At 49.8% G+C, this 24,740-nt stretch overlaps 1 protein-coding gene across 1 annotated transcript in view; it reads left to right on the top strand.

The window, feature by feature from the left end:
• LOC140386080 (fibrocystin-L-like) overlaps positions 1–24,740 on the top strand; it is an 82,753-nt gene that overhangs the window by 44,721 nt on the left and 13,292 nt on the right. The window contains exons 13-17 of the mRNA XM_072468658.1: positions 1,119–1,276; positions 9,110–9,245; positions 10,487–10,855; positions 12,991–13,142; positions 19,870–20,016. Coding sequence (XP_072324759.1) covers positions 1,119–1,276; positions 9,110–9,245; positions 10,487–10,855; positions 12,991–13,142; positions 19,870–20,016 — 962 coding nt within the window. The remainder of the gene's footprint in view (positions 1–1,118; positions 1,277–9,109; positions 9,246–10,486; positions 10,856–12,990; positions 13,143–19,869; positions 20,017–24,740) is intronic.

Here is a 24,740-nt window from a genome sequence, read left to right as displayed (position 1 = left end):
AATCTAAATGGTTTTTCCCCTAACAATTTAATATTCTTCCAAATGTCCTGCTGAGTGCAAGACAAAAAGCTTTGACAGCTTGTCTTTTTTTCAGCAAGACTCAAAGTCTGTAATACCAATCAGCTATAAGTAAAATAGGGGGCGGCATGTGGCACAGTGGTTAGCACTGGGGCTGCAGCGCTGAGGACCCGGGTTCGAATCCCGGCCCTGGGTCACTGTCCGTGTGGAGTTTGCACATTATCCCCGTGTCTGTGTGGGTCTCACCCCCACAACCCAAAGATGTGCAGGGTAGGTGGATTGACCACGCGAAATTGCCCCTTAATTGGAGAAAAAATAACAGTATTCTCTAAATTTATATATTTTTTTAAAACTATAAGTAAAATAAATACATGGGACATAACACCTGAGTAAAAGGTAAAGCATCATAAATAAATAGATTTAAAAATATCATTTTAAAGCTATGTGGAATTTATCATAAAGGAGTTTATAATAATAATCTTTATTATCACAAGTAGGCTTACATTAACGCTGCAATGAAGTTACTGTGAAAAGCCCCTAGTCGCCACATTCCAGCACCTGTTCGGATACACAGAGGGAGAATTCAGAATGTCCAATTCACCCAACAAGCACATCTTTCGGGACTTGTGGGAGGAAACCGGAGCACCCGGAGGAAACCCACGCAGACACGGGGAGAACGTGCAGACTCCGCACAGTCAGTGACCCAAGCTGGGAATCGAACCTGGAACCCTGGCGCTGTGAAGCCACAGTGCTAACCACTGTGCTACCCTGACGCCCCGTTTTTACTTTAACAAATTACATTTGTTATTTAACAAATGCAACATTGCTCTTTCAAGGCCAGGTGACGTTTTCCGGACAGCTCCAACATGGATCCACACATCAGCATTTGGTCAGGTTCCTGACACACGTTTCAATCACGTCTGTTTCCAAGGGCCCAGAGACTGGACGGTTTGGACCATGAACTGAAATAATACCAAAATATGGGTCTTACTCAATGACTGATGCTGAGTTTGAGGAGTGTGATTGACGAAAGTCCTTTGCTGGGTTTAAACTGTGTAGCTTGGCACTGTGAAATATTTAACCTACTGTTACTTTCCCAGGGCCACAGGACCATGGCTGGTGTTCTGGATACACGTGTCAGAAGAGAGTCTCCCTCTTCTATGGAATTGTGGCAACAAACAAGTCGTACGAGATATACTTCACCAGCACCAGCCCTCAGAGCCTGCGGCTAATGCTTCTTAATACTGACCACAGCAAAGTAAGGAGCTCCTGATACCGCAGCTCCGTGTTTTATACGTTATCTTCAGCCGTTTGCCTGGTTTCACCATTTTTACTTGTAGCAACGGTTTCTCACAGACCATACTGGGCGCAGGTGGGTGAGACAGCACCTGGTTTGAACCGATGGGAGTTAAAGGTCATCGTGTATGTGAGGAATAGTTGGCGTGGGGGGGGGGGGGGGGGGGAATAATGGGGGGGTGGGACAGGGGGGTGGGGGGGGGGTGGGATGGAGCGGGCAACTTCAACCTTGCCCGTCTGTTCGGAAATGAGAGGGTCTGTTGCAACATCATATATATCTTGCCCAAGCTTACTCCTGGTAAAGTCAACATGGAGCAATTCCCGTGGGATTCCCACCTGGAAAGTTGGGTTAAAAGGAGCTGCATGGAGTGAGAAGGCGGTGATTGCACGCACGAGTAAACACCTAGATGGGGAGGGTGATCTGGAGTGGCCGCATCTGAATTTCAGAGCCAAGGCCGGGGAACACACCCAGCTGAGATTCAGATTGTGAAGCCGCTGTCTTACCCCCCGTCCACAGGGAATCTCAATCTCACTTAGATATCTGGCCCTCACTCCTTTGCCTCCCTGGTGGGTTATGTTTGGTGCCCTGTGCCGTCCACTGAGACTGCCCAGGCTGCCATTCTCTCTTCACCCACTGATGGACACCCCATTATCCAGGGTTCCGTTACCACGTTGGCATCACAGGCTTTCTGGGCTGGGACGGTTTGGAATACTTGATTCCATTTGGACCTGAGTTGAAGGGGATCAAGTGTTAAGAGTGACCAATAATAAATTTGGAATCTGACCCGTCCCAATCTCCCACACCCCCCCCCGTAGATCTGGTTAAAGGTTAGGTTTGGTCATCAGGACGTTATCCAGATAATCTGATAGTCGTGTGGTGGAAACTGCAACATCCGATGGCTTAAGTTAAGATGGGAAATGCCATGAAAGTGCCAATTACAAACATGAGCAGAAAATGGGGAAACCGCACAAGAGATGATTATCAATCAGTCATAGAACATAGAACATTACAGCGCAGTACAGGCCCTTCGGCCCTCGATGTTGCGCCGACCTGTGAAACCACTCTAAAGCCCATCTACACTATTCCCTTATCGTCCATATGTCTATCCAATGACCATTTGAATGCCCTTAGTGTTGGCGAGTCCACGACTGTTGCAGGCAGGGCATTCCATGCCCTTACTACTCTCTGAGTAAAGAACCTACCTCTGACATCTGTCCTATATCTATCTCCCCTCAATTTAAAGCTATGTCCCCTCGTGCTAGACATCATCATCCGAGGAAAAAGGCTCTCACTGTCCACCCTATCCAATCCTCTGATCATCTTGTATGCCTCAATTAAGTCACCTCTTAACCATCTTCTCTCTAACAAAAACAGCCTCAAGTCCCTCAGCCTTTCCTCATAAGATCTTCCCTCCATACCAGGCAACATTCTGATAAATCGTCTCTGCACCCTTTCCAATTCTTCCACATCCTTCCTATAATGCGGCGACCAGAATTGCAAGTAATACTCCAAATGCGGCCGCACCAGAGTGTTGTATAGCTGCAAAATGACCTCATGGCTCCGAAACTCAATCCCTCTACCAATAAAAGCTAACACACCGTACGCCTTCTTAACAACCCTCTCAACCTGGGAGGCAACTTTCAGGGATCTATGTACATGGACACCGAGATCTCTCTGCTCATCCACACTGCCAAGAATCTTACCATTAGCCCAGTACTCTGCATTCCTGTTATTCCTTCCAAAATGAATCACCTCACACTTTTCTGCATTAAACTCCATTTGCCACCTCTCAGCCCAGCGCTGCAGCTTATCTATGTCCCTCTGTAACTTGTAACATCCTTTCGCACTGTCCACAACTCCACCGACTTTAGTGTCATCTGCAAATTTACAAACCCATCCTTCTACGCCCTCCTCCAGGTCATTTATAAAAATGACAAACAGCAGTGGCCCCAAAACAGAACCTTGTGGTACACCACTAGTAACTGGACTCCAGTCTGAACATTTCCCATCAACCATCACCCTTTGGCTTCTTCCAGCTAGCCAATTTCTGATCCAAACTGCTAAATCACCCTGAATCCCATGCTTCTGTATTTTCTGCAGTAGCCTACCGTGGGGAACCTTATCAAACGCTTTACTGAAATCCATATACACCACATCAACTGTTTTACCCTCATCCACCTGTTTGGTCACCTTCTCAAAGAAGTCAATAAGGTTTGTGAGGCACGACCTACCCTTCACAAAACCGTGTTGACAATCTCGAATCAAATTATTCCTTTCCAGATGATTATACATCCTATCTCTTATAAACCTTTCCAAGATTTTGCCCACAACAGAAGTAAGGCTCACTGGTCTATAGTTACCAGGGTTGTCTCTACTCCCCTTCTTGAACAAGGAGACAACATTTGCTATCCTCCTGTCTTCTGGCACTATTCCTGTTGACAAAGATGACTTGAAGATCAAAGCCAAAGGCTCAGCAATCTCCTCCCTAGCTTCCCAGAGAATCCTAGGATAAATCCCATCCGGCCCAGGGGACTTATCTATTTTCACACTTTCCAGAATTGCTAACACCTCCTCCTTATGAACCTCAAGCCGTTCTAGTCTAGTAGCCTGAATTTCAGTATTCTCCTCAACAACATTGTCTTTTTCCTGTGTGAATACTGACAAAAAATATTCGTTTAGCACCTCTCCTATCTCCTCGGACTCCACGCACAAGTTCCCACTACTGCCCTTGACTGGCCCTACTCTTACCCTAGTCATTCGTTTATTCCTGACATATCTATAGGAAGCTTTAGGGCTATCCTTGACCCTACCTGCCAAAGACTTCTCATGTCCCCTCCTGGCTCTTCTTAGCTCTCTCTTTAGGTCCTTCCTAGCTAACGTGTAACTCTCGAGCGCCCTAACTGAACCTTCATGTCTCATCTTTACATAAGACTCCTTCTTCCTCTTGACAAGTGTTTCGACTGCTTTAGTAAACCACGGTTCCCTTGCTCGACCACTTCCTCCCTATCTGACAGGTACATACTTATCAAGGACACACAGTAACTGTTCCTTGAACAAGCTCCACATTTCCATTGTGCCCATCCCCTGCAGTTTTCCTCTCCATCCGATGCATCCTAAGTCTTGCCTCATCGCATCATAATTGCCTTTCCCCCAGATATAACTCTTGCCCTGCGGTATATACCTATCCCTTTCCATCACTAAAGTAAACGTAATCGAATTGTGGTTACTATCACCAAAGTGCTCACCTACCTCCAAATCTAACACCTGTCCTGGTTCATTACCCAGTACCAAATCCAATATGGCCTCGCTTCTCATTGGCCTATCTACATACTGTGTCAGGAAACCCTCCTGCACACATTGGACAAAAACGGACCCATCCAAAGTACTCAAACTATAGCGTTTCCAGTCAATATTTGGAAAGTTAAAGTCCCCCATAACAACTAACCTGTTGCTTTCGCTCCTATCCAGAATCATCTTTGCAATCCTTTCCTCTACATCTCTGGAACTTTTCGGAGGCCTATAGAAAACCCCTAACAGGGTGACCTATCCTTTCCTGTTTCTAAACTCAGCCCATACTACCTCAGTAGACGAGCCCTCATCAAACGTCCTTCCTGTCACCGTAATACTGTCCTTGACTAACAATGCCACCCCTCCCCCTCTTTTACCACCTTCCCTGAGCTGACTGAAATATCTAAACCCCGGCACCTTCAACAACCATTCCTGTCCCTGCTCTATCCATGTCTCCGAAATGGCCACAACATCCAAGTCCCAGGTACCAACCCATGCCGCAAGTTCACCCACCTTATTCCGGATACTCCTGGCATTGAAGAAGACACATTTTAAACCACCTTCCTGCCTGCCGGTACACACCTGCAACTTTGAAACCTTACTCATGACCTCACTACTCTCAACCTCCTGTATACTGGAGCTACAATTCAGGTTCCCAAGCCCCTGCTGAACTTGTTTATACCCTCCCGAAGAGCATTAGCAAATTTCCCCCCCCCCAGGATATTGGTACCCCTCTGGTCCAGGTGTAGACCATCCCGTTTGTAGAGGTCCCACCGACCCCAGAATGAGCCCCAATTATCCAGAAATCTGAAACCCTCCCTCCTGCACCATCCCTGTAGCCACGTGTTCAACTCCTCTCTCTCCCTATTCCTCATCTCGCTAGCACGTGGCACGGGTAACAACCCAGAGATAATAACTCTGTTTGTCCTAGATCTAAGTTTCCACCCTAGCTCCCTGAATTCCTGCCTTACATCCCTATCCCTTTTGCTACCTATGTCGTTGGTGCCTTTGTGGACCACGACTTGGGGCTGCTCCCCCTCCCCCTTAAGGATCCCCAAAACACGATCCGAGACATCACGCACCCTGGCACCTGGGAGGCAACACACCAACCGCGAGTCTCTCTCGTTCCCACAGAATCTCCTATCTATCCCCCTAACTATGGAGTCTCCAATGACTAATGCTCTACTCCTCTCCCCCCTGCCCTTCTAAGCAACAGGGACAGACTCTGTGCCAGAGACCTGTACCCCATGGCTTACACCTGGTAAGTCCACCCCCCCCCAACAGTATCCAAAGCGGTATACTTGTTACTAAGGGGAACAGCCACAGGGGATCCCTGTACTGACTGCTTCCTCCCAGCCCCTCTCACCGTCACCCATCTATCTTTATTCTTCGGAGTAACTACATCCCTGAAGCTTCTATCGATGACCACCTCTGCCTCCCGAATGATCCGAAGTTCATCCAGCTCCAGCTCCAGTTCCCTAATGCGGTTTCTGAGGAGCTGGAGATGGGTGCACTTCCCACAGATGAAATCAGCAGGGACACTGACGGCGTCCCTCACCTCAAACATCCTGCAGGAGGAACATTGCACTACCTTCCCTGCCATCCCCTCCTAGATAAAAAAAGAAAAAGAAAGAAAGAGCTTAATCAGTAAGGGAGCAGGCACCACAGTGATAGTACAGGAATATTATACAGGTAGATTCATGGAAACAATTGTGGCTTTAATGGTGGATTCTGAAATAGACTTTTGCTCGTGTTGAATTTTTAATTAACCTTGTTATATTTCTGCAAACAGTGATTGAGGGGTTAAAAACTGAGAGAATAACTATTGTACATCAAGATGCAAAGTGTTTGTAAAGGATGAAGGTGAATCTGAGTTAACCCATCACAGAATTCACCGTCCATCCACACGGCGTTGGTCAGGATCGCCGGGCCCTCAAAGTGGTCAACATTCAATGAAGGTTTTTTCGGAGTGCTGCTGATGTTGAAATGTACGAAACACCACAGCCAGTTTGTGTAAAGCAAGTTCTCACAAACAGCAATGCGATAACATGTTTTTACAATGATCATTGAGGGATGATGTTCATTCAGGAACCAAAGAGAATGGCCCTGCTCCTCCCCCACATAGTGACACCCACACACCCAAGTAGGCCTCAGTTTAACATCTCATCTGAAAGATGGTACCTCTGACAGTGCAGCACTCCCTCAGTACTGACCCTCTGACAGTGCAGCACTCCCTCAGTACTGACCCTCTGACAGTGCGGCACTCCCTCAGTACTGACCCTCTGATAGTGCAGCACTCCCTCAGTACTGACCCTCTGACAGTGCAGCACTCCCTCAGTGCTGACCCTCTGACAGTGCGGCACTCCCTCAGTACTGACCCTCTGACAGTGCGGCACTCCCTCAGTACTGATCCTCTGACAGTGCGGCACTCCCTCAGTACTGACCCTCTGACAGTGCGGCACTCCCTCAGTGCTGACCCTCTGACAGTGCGGCACTCCCTCAGTACTGACCCTCTGACAGTGCGGCACTCCCTCAGTGCTGACCCTCTGACAGTGCGGCACTCCCTCAGTACTGACCCTCTGACAGTGCGGCACTCCCTCAGTACTGATCCTCTGACAATGCGGCACTCCCTCAGTACTGACCCTCTGACAGTGCGGCACTCCCTCAGTGCTGACCCTCTGACAGTGCGGCACTCCCTCAGTACTGACCCTCTGACAGTGCGGCACTCCCTCAGTGCTGACCCTCTGACAGTGCGGCACTCCCTCAGTACTGACCCTCTGACAGTGCGGCACTCCCTCAGTGCTGACCCTCTGACAGTGCGGCACTCCCTCAGTACTGATCCTCTGACAGTGCGGCACTCCCTCAGTACTGACCCTCTGACAGTGCAGCACTCCCTCAGTACTGACCCTCTGACAGTGCGGCACTCCCTCAGTACTGACCCTCTGACAGTGCAGCGCTCCCTCAGTACTGACCCTCTGACAGTGCAGCACTCCCTCAGTACGGACACTCTGACAGTGCGGCACTCCCTCAGTACTGACCCTCTGACAGTTCGGCGCTCCCTCAATACTGACCCTCTGACAGTGCGGCACTCCCTCAGTACTGACCCTCTGACAGTGCGGCGCTCCCTCAGTACTGACCCTCTGACAGTGCAGCACTCCCTCAGTACTGACCCTCAGACAGTGCGGCGCTCCCTCAGTACTGACCCTCTGACAGTGCAGCACTCCCTCAGTACTGACCCTCTGACAGTGCAGTACTCCCTCAGTACTGACCCTCTGACAGTGCAGCACTCCCTCAGTACTGACCCTCCGACAATGCAGCACTCCCTCAGTACTGACCCTCCGACAGTGCAGCACTCTCAGTACTGACCTTCTCACAGTTCGGCACTCCCTCAGTACTGACCCTCTGACAGTGCAGCACTCCCTCAGTACTGACCCTCTGACAGTGCGGCACTCCCTCTGTACTGACCCTCTCGACAGTGCGGCACTCCCTCAGTACTGCCCCTCCGACAGTGCAGCACTCTCAGTACTGACCTTCTCACAGTGCGGCACACCCTCAGTACTGACCCTCTGACAGTGCAGCACTCCCTCAGTACTGACTCTCTGACAGTGCGGCACTCCCTCAGTACTGACCCTCCGACAGTGCAGCACTCTCAGTACTGACCTTCTCACAGTGCGGCACTCCCTCAGTACTGACCCTCTGACAGTGCGGCACTCCCTCAGTACTGACACTCTCACAGTGCGGCACTCCTTCAGTACTGACCCTCTGACAGTGCGGCACTCCCTCAGTACTGACCCTCTGACAGTGCGGCACTCCCTCAGTACTGACCCTCCGACAGTGCAGCACTCTCAGTACTGACCTTCTCACAGTGCGGCACTCCCTCAGTACTGACCCTCTGACAGTGCGGCACTCCCTCAGTACTGACACTCTCACAGTGCGGCACTCCTTCAGTACTGACCCTCTGACAGTGCGGCACTCCCTCAGTACTGACCCTCTGACAGTGCGGCACTCCCTCAGTACTGACCCTCTGACAGTGCAGCACTCCCTCGTACTGATAGTGGTGAAATCATTGATGAATAATAATGGGAAATGCCTGGTAGCCAATCTCTGCTTGTTTTACTGCCACTTTATTTTATCAATGGCGATGAAAATCTGCTGCTTGTAAAATGGCCGCTGATTGTGTAAGTGTCCATTTGGTCCAACCAGCAAAGATCTATTTCACCCCATGGGAGTAATAATAATATTAAAATCTTTATTGTCACAAGTAGGCTCACATTAACACTGCAATGAAGTTTGATCACCTGCCGGTCACATGTCATCCTGCCGCTTGGTATTGAGTTTTGGGTGTCACTGCACCTGTGAAGCACTTTGGGACATTTTGGAAACTGACGGTGCTATATAAATGTAATTAGTTCTTAGTGTTTCTGTGGATGGGTTTATTGGCTGGAACACTGCCAGGAATATGAAAATAAAAAAATCTGAAACTAACAGCCCTTTTCTTTGAACAAGGCTGTGCGTTTGGCGATATATTATTCCACATCGCAACGCCTGGAGGTGTATGTGAACAATAACTTTGTCGCTCCTACCAATGTGGAATGGGATGTTGATCACAGTGACTTCACACTGAAAGGCCCAACCTATGAAGGTAAACTAACGTCAACATCGTTTCTTTGAAATAATTGCCCGGATTTCACAATAACTCCGCCAGACTCCTCAGCAAGTGAGAAATAAAAGAAATGTGTGTCCTGGACTGTCACATACCAGGCAGAAACAATCGACCGTACCCAAGTGCTTATATCCTACAGGAACCTCCACCCACGCCTTCTTCGTCTAACCCCGTCCCCATAACCTCGATTCCTCTCTCTGTTTATTCAGCTTATTCGCGCCGGATCAGAGAATTGCCGGGGCGGGGGGGCACGAATCCTGCGACGCCGACCCGCCAATTCTCCGGCGGTGCGGTCGCTGCAGTGGCAGTAGCGACCCCCCCCCCCCCCCCCCCGTCAATTCTCCCCGTGCGATGGGCCGAGTGCCCGCCGATTTCGGCTAAGTTCTGCCGGCGTCGTTCTCGTGTAGTCCTACCAGGCGGGACCTCGCCGTTCTGGCTGCGGGGCCCATCCTGGTGGGGGGGGGGGTGGGGGATCCGACCCCGGGGGGGGGGGGCTCCATTGTGGCCTGGCCCGCGATCGGGGCCTACTGATCGGCGGACGGGCTAGTTCTCATGGGGGGCCTATGTTCCTCTGTGTTAGACCATTGTAGGTCTCCGCCACGTTGCGTCGGGTCGGCGCGGAGAAGGAAACCCACACTCATGCCCGAACTTGCGCCGCCCATGCTGGCACCTTTATCGGTGGCTGGAGCTGCGTAAAGCACTCCAGTGCCGTGCTAGCCCCCTGTGCGGCGCAGCATCACTGCTCCCAGCGGCCCGCTGACGCCAGCGTAAAACGCTTGGGCATTTATAACGCCGTCAACACTCTCCCGCTGGATCGGAGAATCCCGCCTATTTTCTCTACATCTGTCTCATCAAACCCTTCCATAATCTGAAAGATTCTCTGTCAGATAACTTGGGCCGTCCCTTTCTTGGAGGAAGGAACGTCAGTCTTTCCTGCCGGGTATAACCTCTCAGTTCTGAAATTATTTAACTTTTGTGCAGCTTCTACAATGTCCTGCCCATTTGGTAACGTGGTGGCCAGAATTGTTCACAGTGCTCCAAGTGTGATATGACCAAGAAACCATGGCCGAGATTCTCCGCCGGCGGGATTCTCCGTTACGCCGGCGCCCAGGGTTTTCCCGGCGGCGTGGGGCTGCCCCACAATGGGAACCTCATTGACCGGCCCATATTCATATAAAACCTGGTTGTTTTCCTTGATGCATTTTATTCTATCTTCACAGGAGAATTCATTCCCAAGTTGGACTCCCCTGTCACTGGAGCAAATTACTTTGACAGAACATACCAGATGCTTAATGTTCTCGTGAGAGGATCGACTCCAATTGAGATCCACACATCTCCCGTCCTCCACATCTCCTTTAATCTACCCGCGATGACAGTGGATGAATTCTACGGTCCCAATTTAGTGCAGAATCTCGCCCTGTTCCTAAATGTGCCTCCGAATAAAATCCGTGTAACTAATATTGTGCGGGAGACAGGACATCGCAGGAAGCGTGCTACAGGGATTACTGTCGAAGTAGAAATTGGAGAACCTCCAATGGAGCAATTGTCCTCCAGCAGAAATAACTCGACCAACTCCACCTCTACTGAAGGTAAACGGGGGCTTTGAACATCTGCAGCTCAACATCAGGATAGAAGTATGTGTAATTCTAGAGAATGAGGTTTCAGCTAATATGTTAGTGTCCAGGTTGAACGCCAGTACGAGCATCCCAAACGTTGAGAGTTCAAAGCCCAGCAGAGCTTGGTATGAAATTGAATTGAAGAAATCTGGGCCAGCACTGGGAAAGTAACCACAGCAAACTATAGTATCGTCATCAAAACTCAACTGGGTCACTAATGCTCTTCAGGGAAGGAAACCTGCCCTTCACAAGCCAGTGCTCCAGTCCCACAATAAGGGGATGATGGATCATCATCTGAAATGACACAATGATGACTGAATCATTGGAATTTCCCTGTCCGGCCCCACCACATGGATAGTGGTTCAGGAAAGCGGCCCACCACCACCTTTTTGAGGGCAATTAATGATGGACAATAAATGCTCGTATGCTGCGATCAAATATTTTACAAGATATTTAACTATTGCCTTTAAATGTTAATGAATTCCCGCTACAGCAGGTACATTGTTCGAACAGGAAAAAGCCCATTCGGTCGAAGCTGGTCGTATTCTTCATAAAAGCATGGAACCCGAATCTTGTGTTCCCACTGTGTTCCCATACTCCTTTATCCCCTTTCCTTCGGTCACCTTTCAAATATATTTTTACCTGGTTCTTTCACATAATCCAGTACAGGTTCCACTCAGTCAAACCCTCTGTAATAAATGTTCCTATGGCTTTCAAATCTCATTTCTTTATCATTTAATCTTCATATCTATTTCTCCTCATTCTAAATCCCCTTGATCACTGGAAGCAATTGGTTTCTTTCTACCTTGTTCCAACCCTTCATATTTTACAAGAGCTCTGTCAATTTTTTTAAAATCCATTTACAGGATGTAGGAGTCGCTGGTTGGGGAAGCATTTATTGCCCATCCCTAATTGCCCTTTGAACCCCCTGCAATGCATGTGGTGTAGGTACACCCACTGTGCTGTTAGGGAGGGAGTTCCAGGATTTTGCCCCAGTGACAGTGAAGGAACAGCCGATATATTTCCCAGTCAGGGTGGTGAGTGAGTTGGAGGGGAACCTCCAGGTGGTGGGGTTCCCAGGTATCTGCTGCTCTTGTCCTTCTAGGTGGGAGTGGTCGTGGGTTTGGAAGGTGCTGCCTAAGGAACCTTGGTGAGTTACTGTAGTGCATCTTGTAGATGGTACACACGGCTGCTACTGTGCGTCGGTGGTGGAGGGAGTGAATGTTTGTGGCTGTGACTGTCTTTTAAATTTCTCTATTCCAACGAAAAGAGCCCTGATATTTTTTAAACAGTCAGACAAGAGATGAGACCATTAAAAGATGTGAACAGATTCTGTGATTTATTCACCGTGTCTTCATATCCCTTTGATATTCTTAACCAATTAAAATCTAGCAATCTCTGTTTAGAAAAATCCCAAGACATTTTCAGTATCCACAGCTTTTTGTGGGACTGGAAGAATTCCAGTTTTTCATTCCCGCTCTGTGTGAGGAAAAGCTTCCTGATATCACCCGGAACAGCCTGGCTCCGATTATAAGGCTATTCCCCCTTGTTCTGGATTCCCCCCAGGACAACCACTCGATTAGGATATGGAATCAACTCATCCTCCAGCAAAGTCTCCAGGTGTATTCCCGATATTGCACCATAGCCTCAACAAGGAACCTGGAAAATCTGAAAAAGCAGGGACCATTGATCCCCTGTCCGCCGTTACACCATTCAATCTGATTTGTATCCATTTTTCCACCTTCCTTCCTTGTACCCAACTATAATCTACCATCTCAGTCAACTTTCAATTGTACCTCCCAGAATTCGCTCTCTTTTGAGGGAGTGAGCTCCAGATCTGCACTCCCCTTGGTATGAACAAGTCTATTTAACCATTTCAACACAGGTTTAGCTGATCTTTCACTGAAATTAGGGGAGCTGTTTGGAAGATGATATTTTCCCCTCCCCTCTCTCCACCTGTGCCTCGTGGTGATGGGGTAGGCGACTGAGTAAATAATGGTTCACTGGAACCCAGTTATAAAGTTCTGAGCCAACCTTGCTGAATGTTAGTGATTTAGGAAGATGTTGGTCCATTGATAAAGGATTTCTGTTATTCTCACATTGTCCAGGCAAGCTGCAGTTCTCCGATCTGAAAGGATTTGCCAGCAATCTTGGCGAGGCCATGCTGACTGGGAACCTCAGTGTTTCCCTGGGCTTCGCTGTCTCCGCCCTGGATATCACCAGCCCAGTCCCACCTCCAGGTGACGCCGAGTGGGCCCAGGTACTGTCTTATGTCTGTATTTCATCCCATTCAGCACTATACCCTCCCCAGTACAAACCAGGTGGAGGGGGGACTGTGATTGAACAACAATAAATGCAGAGAATAGAGAGCACAAAAACAGGCCGTTTGTCCCAGATACCCAGTGCTGCTGTTTATACAACACAAACTCCTCCTCCAATTCTCAGCCATTGGCATCTCCTTCTATCCCCTTTTCCTCTTGCGTCATCAGTGATTAAAAAGCCATTTACATCAATCCATTCCTTACAAAACAAAAATAAGATCCTGCAGATGCTAGATATCTGACATAAAAACAGGCATGTGGGTGCAGCGAGTAATTAGGAAAGTAGAAAGTTATTGTTTATTGTGAGCGGACTTTATCACAAAAGTAGGGAGATTGTGCTTCATTTATTCATGATGTGGAGATGCCAGCGTTGGACTGGGGTGGGCACAATAAGACGTCTGACAACACCTGGTTAAAGTCCAACAGGTTTGTTTGGAATCACTAGCTTTCGGAGCACTGCCTGAGTCACTCACCTGAGGGAGGAGCTGTGCTCCGAAAGCTTGTGATTGTAAACAATCTGTTGGACTTTAACCTGGTGTTGTCAGACTTCTTACTCATTTACACAGGCCATTGGTGAGACCACATGTGGAGTATTGTGTACAGTATTGGTCACCTTACTTAAGGAAGGATGTAAATGTGTTGGAAGCAGTTCAGAGAAGGTTTACCAGACTAATGCCAGGAGTATACGAAACAAGGTAGGGGAACTGGCAGCGTGGGTTGGTACCTGGGACTTCGATGTTGTGGCCATTTCGGAGACATGGATAGAGCAGGGACAGGAATGGATGTTGCAGGTTCCGGGGTTTAGGTGTTTTAGTAAGCTCAGAGAAGGAGGCAAAAGAGGGGGAGGTGTGGCGCTGCTAGTCAAGAGCAGTATTACGGTGGCGGAGAGGATGCTAGATGGGGACTCTTCTGCCGAGGTAGTATGGGCTGAAGTTAGAAACAGGAAAGGAGAGGTCACCCTGTTGGGAGTTTTTTATAGGCCTCCTAATAGTTCTAGGGATGTAGAGGAAAGGATGGCGAAGATGATTCTGGATATGAGCGAAAGTAACAGGGTAGTTATTATGGGAGATTTTAACTTTCCAAATATTGACTGGAAAAGATATAGTTCGAGTACAATAGATGGGTCGTTTTTTGTACAGTGTGTGCAGGAGGGTTTCCTGAAACAATATGTTGACAGGCCAACAAGAGGCGAGGCCACGTTGGATTTGGTTTTGGGTAATGAACCAGGCCAGGTGTTGGATTTGGAGGTAGGAGAGCACTTTGGGGACAGTGACCACAATTCGGTGACGTTTACGTTAATGATGGAAAGGGATAAGTATACACCGCAGGGCAAGAGTTATAGCTGGGGGAAGGGCAATTATGATGCCATTAGACGTGACTTGGGGGGGATAAGGTGGAGAAGTAGGCTGCAAGTGTTGGGCACACTGGATAAGTGGGGCTTGTTCAAGGACCAGCTACTGCGTGTTCTTGATAAGTATGTACCGGTCAGACAGGGAGGAAGGCGTCGAGCGAGGGAACCGTGGTTTACCAAGGAAGTGGAATCTCTTGTTAAGAGGAAGAAGGAGGCCTATGTGAAGATGAAGTGTGAAGTTTCGGTTGGGGCGATGGATAGTTACAAGGTAGCGAGGAAGGATCTAAAGAGAGAGCTAAGACGAGCAAGGAGGGGTCATGAGAAGTATTTGGCAGGAAGGATCAAGGAAAACCCAAAAGCTTTCTATAGGTATGTCAGGAATAAGCGAATGACTAGGGAAAGAGTAGGACCAGTCAAGGACAGGGATGGGAAATTGTGTGTGGAGTCTGAAGAGATAGGCGAGATACTAAATGAATATTTTTCGTCAGTATTCACTCAGGAAAAAGATAATGTTGTGGAGGAGAATGCTGAGCCCCAGGCTAATAGAATAGATGGCATTGAGGTACGTAGGGAAGAGGTGTTGGCAATTCTGGACAGGCTGAAAATAGATAAGTCCCCGGGACCTGATGGGATTTATCCTAGGATTCTATGGGAGGCCAGGGAAGAGATTGCTGGACCTTTGGCTTTGATTTTTATGTCATCATTGGCTACAGGAATAGTGCCAGAGGACTGGAGGACAGCAAATGTGGTCCCTTTGTTCAAAAAGGGGAGCAGAGACAACCCCGGCAACTATAGGCCGGTGAGCCTCACGTCTGTAGTGGGTAAAGTCTTGGAGGGGATTATAAGAGACAAGATTTATAATCATCTAGATAGGAATAATATGATCAGGGATAGTCAGCATGGCTTTGTGAAGGGTAGGTCATGCCTCACAAACCTTATTGAGTTCTTTGAGAAGGTGACTGAACAGGTAGACGAGGGTAGAGCAGTTGATGTGGTGTATATGGATTTCAGCAAAGCGTTTGATAAGGTTCCCCACGGTAGGCTATTGCAAAAAATACGGAGGCTGGGGATTGAGGGTGATTTAGAGATGTGGATCAGAAATTGGCTAGCTGAAAGAAGACAGAGGGTGGTGGTTGATGGGAAATGTTCAGAATGGAGTACAGTCACAAGTGGAGTACCACAAGGATCTGTTCTGGGGCCGTTGCTGTGTGTCATTTTTATCAATGACCTAGAGGAAGGCGCAGAAGGGTGGGTGAGTAAATTTGCAGACGATACTAAAGTCGGTGGTGTTGTCGATAGTGTGGAAGGATGTAGCAGATTACAGAGGGATATAGATAAGCTGCAGAGCTGGGCCGAGAGGTGGCAAATGGAGTTTAATGTAGAGAAGTGTGAGGTGATTCACTTTGGAAGGAATAACAGGAATGCGGAATATTTGGCTAATGGTAAAGTTCTTGAAAGTGTGGATGAGCAGCGGGATCTAGGTGTCCATGTACATAGATCCCTGAAAATTGCCACCCAGGTTGATAGGGTTGTGAAGAAGGCCTATGGAGTGTTGGCCTTTATTGGTAGAGGGATTGAGTTCCGGAGTTGGGAGGTCATGTTGCAGCTGTACAGAACTCTGGTCCAGCCGCATTTGGAGTATTGCGTACAGTTCTGGTCACCGCATTATAGGAAGGACGTGGAGGCTTTGGAGCGGGTGCAGAGGAGATTTACCAGGATGTTGCCTGGTATGGAGGGAAAATCTTATGAGGAAAGGCTGATGGACTTGAGGTTGTTTTCGTTGGAGAGAAGAAGGTTAAGAGGAGACTTAATAGAGGCATACAAAATGATCAGGGGGTTGGATAGGGTGGACAGTGAGAGCCTTCTCCCGCGGATGGATATGGCTGGCACGAGGGGACATAACTTTAAACTGAGGGGTAATAGATATAGGACAGAGGTCAGAGGTAGGTTCTTTACGCAAAGAGTAGTGAGGCCGTGGAATGCCCTACCTGCTACAGTGGTGAACTCGCCAACATTGAGGGCATTTAAAAGTTTATTGGATAAACATATGGATGATAATGGCATAGTGTAGGTTGGATGGCTTTTGTTTCGGTGCAACATCGTGGGCCGAAGGGCCTGTACTGCGCTGTATTGTTCTATGTTCTATGTTCTATGTTAATACCAGGAATGGGTGGGTTGTCTTCTGAGGAAAGGTTGGACAGGCTAGGCTTGTACCACTTGAGTCCGCTTGAGTTTCAAAGAGTAAGAGGCAACTTGATTGAAACCTTGACGATCCTGAGGGCTGTTGACAGGGTGGACGTGGAGAGGATGTTTCCTCTTGTGGGAGAATCCGGAACTCGGGGTCACTGTTTAAAAATAAGGGGTCATTAAGGCAGAGGTGAGGAGAATTGTTTCTGAAGGTTGTGAGTCTCTAGAATTATTTTACTCAAAGGCGGTGGAAGCAGAATATTTGAATATTTCTAAGGCAGAGCTGGATTGATTCTTGATTAACGAGGGGGTGAAAGATTATCGGGGGGTGGGCAGGAATGTGGGGTCGAGGTTACAATCAGATCAGCTGTGACCTTATTGAATGGCGGCGCAGACTCGAGGGGCCGAGTGGCCTAATCCTAGTTTGTATGAAACATTCAGGCCGCATTTGTGGACAAGGAAAACGAGAATTAATGTTTCAGGTCAATGACCTTCATTCCTTCCAGACATTTAGCAGAGCAACATTCACATTTAATTATTATTCCAATCGCCTTCATCATCAGCCTCAAAGACTAACTCGATATTCTGACGGGAAAGGAGCAGTCATCCCAGTTATTGGAGTTGGTGTTTGCTTTTGTCAAGAAGAGAATGAAGGACAATTGCCAGATCTGGTGGCTGAAGATGTGAGGATGTGTATCAGCAACTCTGGGTTCTGAGTGGGGAAAGGTAGCACTTGCTTGATTCAGAGGGACTAGCCTTCTCAGTGTTAAATCGAGGGGGTGGGACTACCTGCCCATTAACCCCGCCTCCCTCTGGATTAGAATGATCCCCTGTGTCTTCCAGTATCTGGAAATAAAGAGCTTTGGCTCGAATCATGATAGTTTCCAAGTCTGATCCCTAAGTGTAAGAATTTGATGTTCTATCCTTTGCAAACTTTAGTGATAAAGTAGGTGTGGTTCCGACCCAAAATTCATGTCTATGAGCTCAGCAAAATTAGCAATTAGGAGAAAGTCCACCCTTCATGTTGGGGGAGCGATGTTGGGAAGATTTGGTTTAGCCAGGCCTGTGGGAGGTTTGATTACAGCCCCGTCTCTCCTGTCATTGGTGCTTTTTATATGTTTACTCAAAGAGAAAAAAGGAAAGTTAGGTTTCTTTTATTTTGATAAAAAATGTATTTTCCAGGGGATTTGTTGGGATGGGGGTAACTTTGGCCTGTTGGATGGGGATGAATGCTCAAGGGTGGGTTCTGTTTTGGAAATTAATCACTGACTCATCAGGACACGGGTGACCAATGTGTGCAGTCGGTTTCATAGCAACAATATGACTAAAGAGAAGGCTCCGCCCACTCACATCACAAACTCGATCTACCAGGTTAGTCCACCGAGATCTCAAAGCAGTTGTGGAGACGTTTAGGTGGATGTGATTCTCAGATATCGCGGGCATTCTGAAACGTTCTGGCTGTTTTTCAAACAATTGCTTGAATTTCTCAAATGGTAAACAAGCCTTCTCCAAATCTCACGGGTAAAATGAGCCTTTGTAACAGATATAACTGCAAAGAACAAGCCTGCGCTGATCATGCTGCCTAAACTAAAACCTTCTACACTTCCAGGGTCCGTATGCCTGTGTCCCATCCTTATCATAGAATTTACAGTGCAGAAGGAGGCCATTCGGCCCATCGAGTCTGCACCAGCTCTTGGAAAGAGCACCCTACCCAAGGTCAACACCTCCACCCTATCCCCATAACCCAGTAACCCCACCCAGCACTAAGGGCAATTTTGGACACTAAGGGCAATTTATCATGGCTAATCCACCTAACCTGCACATCTTTGGACTGTGGGAGGAAACCGGAGCACCCGGAGGAAACCCATGCAGACACGGGGAGAACGTGCAGACTCCGCACAGTCAGTGACCCAAGCTAGGAATCGAATCTGGGACCCTGGAGCTGTGAAGCAATTGTGCTATCCTATTCATGCATTCGTCAAGACGCCCCTTAAACGTCACTATCGTCCCTACTTCAACCACCTCCTCCAACAGCGAGTTCCAGGCACCCACTACCCTTTGTATAAAAACACTTCCCTCGCACCTTAAACCTATGTCCTGTAGTAATTGACTTTTCCCCCCCTGGGAAAAAGCTTCTGACTATCCACTGTCCATGCCCCTCTATGTGATGGGCTGATGGCTGGTCAAACAAGGTTGTCCCAAATGACAATGGTTCTTGAATGGATCATCCTGGCTGGATGGATCATACCAGGACATCCTGTGTATTCCCACTAACGAGGTTAAGTCTGAATGGGACATGGTAACTCCACCAGTGAACGTATCCCTCTGACTCTGCAGATAGCAGTCTTTTCCCTCAGTCTGCTTAATCCCAAAATTGCCTTCAAATCCTGGACCCCATTTCGGGACCCAAGTTCCTAATATCTCCCTATCCTGACAATAGCTACAACTGTGATCAATTGATTAGTTTTCTTGGTAAACTCTAACGTTCCGTCCTGTGTCTCTCAGCTCACGACGAAAATTCTCATTCATGCTTTATTGCCATGGACACGACTATTCCAGAATATTCCTGGCTGCTCTTCCACTTTCTACCCTCCGTAACCGTGAGGTGATCCAAAACGCTGCTGCTCGTGTCTGAACTCATTCAGTCCCCTTCACCCCTCTCCCCTGCGCTCGGTGACCTACAACGGTTCAGCAACATTCTGATTTTAAAACTTTCCTCCTTGTTTTCAAATGACCTCATCCCTTCCGATCTCTGTGATCTCCTCCAACCCCCCAACCTTCCGTGATCTCTGCTCACTCCTATCCCACCCCCTTGGGAATCCACTAATACCCATCACTCCAGCATTGGCGGCCGTGCCTTCAGCTGCCCTAAGCTCTGGAATTCCCCCCCCCCCTAAACTTCTCCACCTCTCCCCTCACTCTCCTCTAAGATGCTCCTTAAACTGGTCTCTTTGGCCAAGCGTTTGGTCAGCTGACCCTGCAGTGAATACTGGCCTCGCCTCTAACACCCACAAAGAAAACTCCTTTTGTGGTTCAGTGTCAAATTTTGTTGACGGCCTCTGTGAAGCTTGGGCCCCTGTACTACGTTAAAGGCTCTACATAAATATAAGTTGTTGTTGTTTCTGTAGATGGCTTCACAACCGGTGCTGAGTAAAGCAGTGAGCAGTAACTACATGGCCACTCTGACTGCCCTGATCGTGGTGAAGGAGCCGATTGCTGGACAGGCCGGTCAGTTGTTGATGCAGCAGCCCAGTGTGATGGCCGTGGGTGATGAGGTCAGTTATGCTTCAATTGCCTGAAATTGTCCAGAGGACTGAATTTTGTGGATGGTGGGGTCTCGCTTCTCGTCATCTAAAGAGCCAGTGGGGAACAGGCCGTCCAACGGGGCCGAGTGCCCCCGTAGGCATTTCACCCTTAATGAGCGCTAAGTCGCTGCAGGTGGGACCTCCACCCCGCACCGGGGTGGGGGGGGGGATTCCCTGCCTTACAGAGCAGCCCGCCGGCCAATCAGCTCCCAGTCCCTTCAGCACTGCGGTGGATAGAACAGGAACTGTGGGAACTGAGACCGGGTCACGGTCAGTTCACGGGGCCGAGGGCGGGAAGGATAGACTGAGGGGGGCGCGGAAGGGGTGTGGATGTGGGAGGGGGGGGCTACTTCAGAAGGGGGTTTCTGATGGAGATGCCCACCCCCTTCCTTCCTGAGATGTAAGTTTTGATTTTCAGCATTTCCCTATGAAGGTTGGTTGGGTTGGGGTGGGGGATTGGGGTAGGGGTGGGGGTGGGGGTAGGGGTGGGGGTGGGGGCTGGTATTGGGGTGGGGTTTGGTGTGGGGGTGGGGGCAAGGGATTGGTGTGGGGGTGGGGGATTGGTGCTGGGCTGGGGATGGGGGTAGGGGTGGGCGCAAGGGATTGGTGTGGGGTGGGGGTGGGGGTGGGGATGGGGGATTCGTGTGGGGGCGGGGGATTGAGGTGAGGGTGGGGACGGGGGATTGGGGTGAGGTTGGAGGGTGAGCTGGGGGTGCGGGGTGGGGTGCGATGGGGGATTGGGGGCGGTGGATTGGGGTGGGGTGGGGGTGGGGTGAGGGTGGGGGTGGGATCTGGGTGGAGGGTGAGGTGGGGGGGTGGGGGTGGGGGCGAGGGATTGGTGTGGGGTGGGGGTGGGGGTGGGGATGGGGGATTCGTGTGGGGGAGGGGGATTGAGGTGAGGGTGGGGGGTGGGAATGGGTGAGGGTGGGAGGTGGGGTGGGGGATTGGGGAGGGGGTGGGGACGGGGGATTGGGGTGAGGTTGGGGGTGAGCTGGGGGTGCGGGGTGGGGTGCAGTGGGGGATTGGGGTGGGGGGGGGGTGGGGGCAGGGGGGGAGGCCACCCACACTGCTCCCAAATGCTGGCTGGGTTGTGGTCTGGGAAGATCTGATTGCCTCTCAGACACAGTCAGCGGGCAGCTGAGGGACTGGACAAAGGAAGACAAATCTTAAAAAGTATTCTAGAACATAGAACATTACAGCGCAGTACAGGCCCTTCGGCCCTCGATGTTGCGCCGACCTGTGAAACCACTCTAAAGCCCATCTACACTATTCCCTTATCGTCCATATGTCGATCCAATGACCATTTAAATGCCCTTAGTGTTGGCGAGTCCACTACTGTTGCAGGCAGGGCATTCCACACCCTTACTACTGAGTAAAGAACCTACCTCTGACATCTGTCTTATATCTATCTCCCCTCAATTTATAGCTATGTCCCCTCGTGCTAGACATCACCATCCGAGGAAAAAGGCTCTCACTGTCCACCCTATCTAATCCTCTGATCATCTTGTATGCCTCAATTAAGTCACCTCTTAGCCTTCTCTCTAACGAAAACAGCCTCAAGTCCCTCAGCCTTTCCTCATAAGATCTTCCCTCCATACCAGGCAACATTCTGGTAAATCTCCTCTGCACCCTTTCCAATGTTTCCACATCCTTCGTATAATACAGCGACCAGAATTGCACGCAATACTCCAAATGCGTCCGCACCAGAGTTTTGTACAGCTGCAACATGACCTCATGGCTCCGAAACTCAATCCCTCTACCAATAAATGCTAACACACTGTACGCCTTCTTAACAACCCTCTCAACCTGGGTGGCAACTTTCAGGGATCTATGTACATGGACACCGAGATCTCTCTGCTCATCCACACTGCCAAGAATCTTACCATTAGCCCAGTACTCTGTATTCCTGTTATTCCTTCCAAAATGAATCACCTCACACTTTTCTGCATTAAACTCCATTTGCCACCTCTCAGCCCAGCGCTGCAGCTTATCTATGTCTCTCTGTAACTTGTAACATCCTTCCGCACTGTCCACAACTCCACTGACTTTAGTGTCATCTGCAAATTTACTCACTCATCCTTCTACGCCCTCCTCCAGGTCATTTATAAAAATGACAAACAGCAGTGGCCCCAAAACAGAACCTTGTGGGACACCACTAGTAACTGGACTCCAGTCTGAATATTTCCCACCAACCACCAGCCTTTGTCTTCTTCCAGCTAGCCAATTTCTGATCCAAACTGCTAAATCACCCTGAATCCCATGCCTCCGCATTTTCTGCAGTAGCCTACCTTGGGGAACCTTATCAAATGCTTTACTGAAATCCATATACACCAAATCAACTGTTTTACCCTCATCCACCTGTTTGGCCACCTTCTCAAAGAACTCAATAAGGTTTGTGAGGCACGACCTACCCTTCACAAAACCCTGTCGACTATCTCTAATCAAAATATTCCTTTCCAGGTGATTATACATCCTATCTCTTATAAACCTTTCCAAGATTTTGCCCACGACAGAAGTAAGGCTCACTGGTCTATAGTTACCTGGGTTGTCTCTACTCCCCTTCTTGAACAAGGGGACAACATTTGCTATCCTCCAGTCTTCTGGCATTATTCCTGTAGACAATGATGACATAAAGATCAAAGCCAAAGGCTCAGCAATCTCCTCCCTAGCTTCCCAGAGAATCCTAGGATAAATCCCATCCGGCCCAGAGGACTTATCTATTTTCACACTTTCCAGAATTGCTAACACATCCTCCTTATGAATCTCAAGCCCTTCTAGTCTAGTCGCCTGTATCTCAGTATTCTCCTCGACAACATTGTCTTTTTCCTGTGAATACTGATGAAAAATATTCATTTAGCACCTTTCCTATCTCCTCAGACTCCAAGCACAACTTCCCACTACTGTCCTTGACTGGCTCTACTCTTACCCTAGACATTTGTTTATTCCTGACATATCTATAGAAAGCTCCGGTAAATTGCGCTCTGGGACACTGCGTTCTGGGACACTGCGTACTGGGACACTGCGCTCTGGGATACTGTGCTCTGGGACTCTGCGTTTGGGGATACTGCACTCTGGGGCACTGCGCTCTGGTAAACTGCAATCTGGGACACTGCACTCTGGGACACTGCATTCTGGGACACTGCGCTCTGGGACACTGCACTCTGGGACACTGCGCTCTGGGACACTGCGCTCTGGGACACTGCGTGCTGGGACACTGCGCTCTGGGACACTGCGTGCTGGGGCACTGCGCTCTGGTAAACTGCGCTCTGGTAAACTGCGCTCTGGGACACTGCGCTCTGGGACACTGCGTTCTGGGACACTGCGTTCTGGGACACTGCGCTCTGGGGCACTGCGCTCTGGTAAACTGCGCTCTGGTAAACTGCGCTCTGGGACACTGCGCTCTGGGACACTGCGTTCTGGTAAACTGCGCTCTGGGACACTGCGTTCTGGGACACTGCGTGCTGGGGCACTGCGCTCTGGTAAACTGCGCTCTGGGACACTGCACTCTGGCACACTGCGCTCTGGTACACAGCGCTCTGGGATACTGCACTCTGGGACACTGCGCTCTGGGACACTGCGCTCTGGGACACTGCACTCTGGGACACTGCATTTGGGGCACTGCGCTCTGGGAAACTGCGCTCTGGGAAACTGCGCTCTGGGACACTGCACTCTGGGACACTGCGCTCTGGGACACTGCGCTCTGGGACACTGCGCTCTAGGGCACTGCTCTCTGGGACACTGCGCTCTGGTACACTGCGCTCTGGGACACTGCGCTCTGGGACACTGCACTCTGGGACACTGCGCTTGGGGACACTGCGCTCTGGGACACTGCGCTCTGGGACACTGTGCTCTGGGACACTGTGCTTTGGGACACTGTGCTCTGGGACACTGCGCTCTGAGAAACTGCGCTCTGGGACACTGCGTTTGGGAAACTGCATGCTGGGGCACTGCGATCTGGTAAACTGCGCTCTGGGACACTGCGTTCTGGGACACTGCGTGCTGGGGCACTGCGCTCTGGTAAACTGCGCTCTGGGACACTGTACTCTGGGACACTGCGCTCTGGTACACTGCGCTCTGGTACACAGCGCTCTGGGATACTGCACTCTGGGATACTGCGCTCTGGGACACTGCGCTCTGGGACACTGCACTCTGGGACACTGCACTCTGGGACACTGCGCTTGGGGACACTGCGCTCTGGGACACTACGCTCTCGGACACTGTGCTTTGGGACACTGCGCTCTGGGACACTGCGCTCTGGGACACTGCGCTCTAGGGCACTGCTCTCTGGGACACTGCGCTCTGGTACACTGCGCTCTGGGACACTGCACTCTGGGTCACTGCGCTCTGGGACACTGCACTCTGGGACACTGCGCTTGGGGACACTGCACTCTGGGACACTGCGCTCTGGGACACTGCGCTTTGGGAAACTGCATGCTGGGGCACTGCGATCTGGTAAACTGCGCTCTGGGACACTGCGTTCTGGGACACTGCGTGCTGGGGCACTGCGCTCTGGTAAACTGCGCTCTGGGGCACTGCACTCTGGGACACTGCGCTCTGGTACACTGCGCTCTGGGATACTGCACTCTGGGATACTGCGCTCTGGGACACTGCGCTCTGGGACACTTCACTCTGGGACACTGCACTCTGGGGCACTGCGCTCTGGGAAACTGCGCTCTGGGAAACTGCGCTCTGGG

Source organism: Scyliorhinus torazame, chromosome 11, assembly GCF_047496885.1.
Source record: "Scyliorhinus torazame isolate Kashiwa2021f chromosome 11, sScyTor2.1, whole genome shotgun sequence".
Classification (NCBI taxonomy): Eukaryota; Metazoa; Chordata; class Chondrichthyes; order Carcharhiniformes; family Scyliorhinidae; genus Scyliorhinus; species Scyliorhinus torazame.
Note: the sequence above shows the minus strand (reverse complement) of the source record. Positions and strands in the feature narration are given on the sequence as shown.